The sequence below is a fragment of the Zea mays genome, chromosome 9, assembly GCF_902167145.1.
Source record: "Zea mays cultivar B73 chromosome 9, Zm-B73-REFERENCE-NAM-5.0, whole genome shotgun sequence".
In the NCBI taxonomy this organism is placed as follows: Eukaryota; Viridiplantae; Streptophyta; class Magnoliopsida; order Poales; family Poaceae; genus Zea; species Zea mays.
In genome coordinates, this window is record NC_050104.1 from 85827957 (window position 1) to 85832567 (window position 4611).

Below are 4611 nucleotides of genomic sequence, written 5' to 3' on the forward strand. Positions count from 1 at the left end.
GGACCGGGCCGGGCGGCCCGAATGTACACCTATAGGCTTGGGCGCCAACCAACCAACCAAGTCGCCGCCCTCCTTCACTGCGAGCTGCAGAGGCCTACCGTTCCTTCTTCTACCTGCTCTGCTCTGCTTCGGCTTTCGGCTTCTCGCTTCATCACCCATCAATCCACCGCTCTTCTCCCATCTCTTGGCTCTTGCTTGCGCACTCGTCCAAACGGTAAAACAGCAAGCGCTAACTGATCCAAAACATCAAAAGCGCCGCGCAGGCAGAAGCAGCAGCAGGTAAAGAACCGGAAGCCAACCAGGAGCGCATTCCCACTCATCAACCAGCAGAGCTCAGATATAAGCTCACCAGCACTACCCCTTCCCATCCTCTCCCACTCCCTCCTCCCTCCCCCTCGTCCAGTCCACACCCATTGGGCGAGAAGCCGAGAAGGACAGGGAGGGAGCGGAAGCTAGCCAGGCCGTCCCGTCCAGAGCCGCTATGTCCGGCGGCGCGCCCCTCCTGGCCCTGCTGCTGCTGGCGGCGGCGGCCATGATCGCCCCGTCGCCGGCCAATGCCGCCGTGTCGTACGACCACAGGGCCGTGGTCATCAACGGGCAGCGCCGCATCCTCATCTCGGGGTCCATCCACTACCCGCGCAGCACGCCGGAGATGTGGCCGGGCCTGCTGCAGAAGGCCAAGGACGGCGGGCTGGACGTGGTCCAGACGTACGTGTTCTGGAACGGGCACGAGCCGGTGCGTGGGCAGTACTACTTCGGCGACCGCTACGACCTCGTCCGCTTCGTCAAGCTCGCCAAGCAGGCCGGCCTCTACGTCCACCTCCGCATCGGGCCCTACGTCTGCGCCGAGTGGAACTTCGGGTGGGTCTTCCTCCTCAGTTTCTCTCCTCTCTCTTGCTGAATTGGGGATGAACCATATGATGGATATGATCATGCCATGCATGGTTCCTCGATCCCGTCCCGCAGCGGCTTCCCCGTGTGGCTCAAGTACGTCCCCGGCATCAGCTTCCGCACCGACAACGGCCCCTTCAAGGCGGCGATGCAGGCGTTCGTGGAGAAGATCGTGTCCATGATGAAGTCGGAGGGGCTCTTCGAGTGGCAGGGCGGGCCCATCATCCTGGCGCAGGTGGAGAACGAGTACGGGCCCATGGAGTCCGTCATGGGCGCCGGCGCCAAGCCCTACGCCAACTGGGCAGCCAAGATGGCCGTCGCCACCGGCGCCGGCGTGCCCTGGGTCATGTGCAAGCAGGACGACGCCCCGGACCCCGTGGTAATTTCTGTTTTTATTTTTTTTAAAACTTTACGACTCCAGCAATAGTCCGTTCCCGCCGTGGTTCGGTTCATATACTATTACCCGCCAATTAATCCGTCGCGTTCGTGGTTATGACGCGCTAATCAACCACCTCGATCCCTTTCTCCCTTTCGTTGTCGTCGTCTTCGTCGTAGTCGTTAGGACATCTATCGCTGCCGCGCGCGCGCGGTCCCTCCTTTCCATTCCAGCTGGCACCTTTGCTTCGTATGCTTATGTGCCTGTCGCATTTCATACTACTACTTGAGCTCTATTTGAATTTTACTCTGCGAAATGCTGGCCATGGCTTCAGATCAACACCTGCAACGGCTTCTACTGCGACTACTTCAGCCCCAACTCCAACAGCAAGCCGACCATGTGGACCGAGGCCTGGACCGGCTGGTAAATGTCACTCAACTTTTTTTCTTCTCTTCACTCATGGATGAAACACACACAGCAGCGAACGAAACCAAGATGCGTCCAGCTAAGATCGCCGTGAATGAAACAACCAAACCTCGTTCAGGTTCACGGCGTTCGGTGGCGCGGTGCCGCACCGGCCGGTGGAGGACATGGCCTTCGCCGTGGCGCGCTTCATCCAGAAGGGCGGCTCCTTCGTCAATTACTACATGGTGAGAGTCTGTCTGAGATGAGCTGCCGTGTAGCTAGGACGCTTGACTTCTCCAATGATAACGATGCCCTGTTTCTTTCAGTACCATGGAGGCACCAACTTCGACCGCACCTCCGGTGGGCCGTTCATCGCCACCAGCTACGACTACGACGCGCCGATCGACGAATACGGTAGGCCGCCATGACAGTTTCAGTTAAAAAGAGGAAGAAAAAAGTGCAGAACTGCTATGGATCGATGTGTGTGTGATAGATGGTCCATCTGTAACCGAAACTCTGAAACCATGGCGCGTGTTCAGGTCTGCTGAGGCAGCCGAAATGGGGGCACCTGAGGGACCTGCACAAGGCCATCAAGCAAGCCGAGCCGGCGCTGGTCTCAGGCGACCCGACTATCCAGTCCCTCGGGAACTACGAGAAGGTCGTCAAATTCCCGTCAGAAAACGCGCGGACCGACGATCTCAGAGGAGTTGCTCATGGGGTGGAGCTGTGTCGTTTTTCAGGCGTACGTGTTCAAGTCGAGCGGCGGCGCCTGCGCGGCGTTCCTGTCCAACTACCACACCAGCGCCGCGGCGCGGGTGGTGTTCAACGGGCGGCGCTACGACCTCCCGGCCTGGTCCATCAGCGTGCTGCCCGACTGCAAGGCCGCCGTGTTCAACACGGCGACGGTGAGCGAGCCGTCGGCGCCGGCGCGGATGAGCCCCGCGGGCGGCTTCTCGTGGCAGTCGTACAGCGAGGCCACCAACTCGCTGGACGGCCGCGCCTTCACCAAGGACGGGCTGGTGGAGCAGCTCAGCATGACGTGGGACAAGTCGGACTACCTGTGGTACACCACCTAGTGAGTGAGGATGGGATCCGATCCCTGGAACTTCTTTTGTTTTCCTCCTCCACTTGTCCTCTCTCTCTCTCTCTCTCTCTCTCTCTCTGTCCCTGACCTCTGAATGCTCCACGCTCCAATGCAGCGTGAACATCAACTCGAACGAGCAGTTCTTGAAGTCCGGGCAGTGGCCGCAGCTGACCATCTACTCTGCCGGCCACTCCCTGCAGGTGTTCGTCAACGGCCAGTCCTACGGTACCGTCTATCCCTCTGACTCTCGATACCAGTTTTTGCTTTTGCATCGCGTCGCGTGGTTTAGCTGATGGAGCATTTCCTCAAATGCCAGGCGCCGTGTATGGCGGCTACGACAGCCCCAAGCTGACATACAGCGGCTACGTGAAGATGTGGCAGGGGAGCAACAAGATCTCCATCCTCAGCGCAGCAGTCGGCCTCCCTGTAAGCTCACTCACTGCCCCCAGAACTTCAGAGCTCGCACCGGCCTCAAACTTGACATGTGCAATGCAACCTCTCTGCAGAACCAGGGCACCCACTACGAGACGTGGAACGTCGGAGTGCTCGGTCCGGTCACGCTGTCCGGCCTCAACGAGGGGAAGCGGGACCTCAGCGACCAGAAGTGGACCTACCAGGTACGTGCTGATCATGTGCTCGGTTCCTCTGAACCCAGCTAGACACACACTGACTGACCGATCTCGCGGCGCACGCAGATCGGCCTCCACGGCGAGTCGCTGGGCGTGCAGTCCGTCGCCGGTAGCTCGTCCGTCGAGTGGGGCAGCGCGGCAGGGAAGCAACCCTTGACATGGCACAAGGTCAGTGTTCTACTACGTTGCCACCCACCACAAGTATTCCATTGTCTGAAACCAAGCACGCCTGTGGACTGTGATCGATCGCCAGGCCTACTTCAGCGCGCCGTCCGGCGACGCGCCGGTGGCCCTGGACATGGGCAGCATGGGCAAGGGCCAGGCGTGGGTGAACGGCCGCCACATCGGGCGGTACTGGTCGTACAAGGCCTCCTCCAGCGGCTGCGGCGGCTGCAGCTACGCGGGGACGTACAGCGAGACCAAGTGCCAGACCGGCTGCGGCGACGTCTCCCAGAGGTACTACCACGTCCCGCGCTCCTGGCTCAACCCCAGCGGCAACCTGCTGGTGATGCTCGAGGAGTTCGGCGGCGACCTGTCCGGCGTGAAGCTGGTGACCAGGACGGCGTGACCAGGAATGGAGAGGGGAGGGCATGCCGCACGCACACAGGATGTGAATAATTTGCTGGGAAGAGAAGCGAGCTGAGGGCAGGGCGCGCGCGCGCGCAGACACGACACGACACGACACCGATTCTTTCTTCCTCGTGAAGTATCTATAGATACGGCGTACATACGGACACAATTTGTGCCCACTATACGTACGTACAAAAAAGATTAGTACTAGAGTTTACCGTAGATCTGTTCTTGGAGTTGGCCGACGCCGGCACGGCTGCAGGAACTGCGGCTCACGGCCGGCTGGTAATGGTACTAGTAGCGTGGTTTTTGCTCTGCACTCCGCATGAATCTCACGGCGCACGCAGGCTTAATTTTCTTAGCGCAAATTTGCGAAACTGAGTTGTAAATGAGGTTATTTATTCCTACGATTAAGTATGATACAAGACGAATAATTATTATGTGAGTTCTTTTTACGGTGGTTGGTGAAGCCTTTTCTCTTATTCATTTGATTTGTTTAAAGATAGTGTGGTCATTGCAAACCCTTCTTATACCAATTCCTTCAATACCATCAAAATTTATAGCTTCCTTTCAATACCATCAAATTTAAATTTTAATCCTTTTAATGTCATCAACGTTAGTTTAAAGTTAACGATGTTAGTTATATTTAAAGCAAA

The 4611-nt window shown here is 58.0% G+C and overlaps 1 protein-coding gene across 1 annotated transcript; it reads left to right on the forward strand.

Moving 5' to 3' along the window:
* Positions 1 to 388: 388 nt before the first annotated feature.
* On the forward strand, positions 389 to 4409 carry LOC100191631 (beta-galactosidase). The gene is made up of 12 exons (NM_001137060.1): positions 389 to 861; positions 967 to 1270; positions 1602 to 1690; positions 1812 to 1917; positions 1999 to 2086; positions 2212 to 2330; positions 2413 to 2747; positions 2872 to 2981; positions 3073 to 3182; positions 3263 to 3373; positions 3452 to 3553; positions 3639 to 4409. The coding sequence occupies exons 1-12, from the start codon at positions 482 to 484 to the stop codon at positions 3951 to 3953; spliced, it is 2169 nt and encodes a 722-aa protein (NP_001130532.1). The 5' UTR covers positions 389 to 481; the 3' UTR covers positions 3954 to 4409.
* Positions 4410 to 4611: the final 202 nt, after the last annotated feature.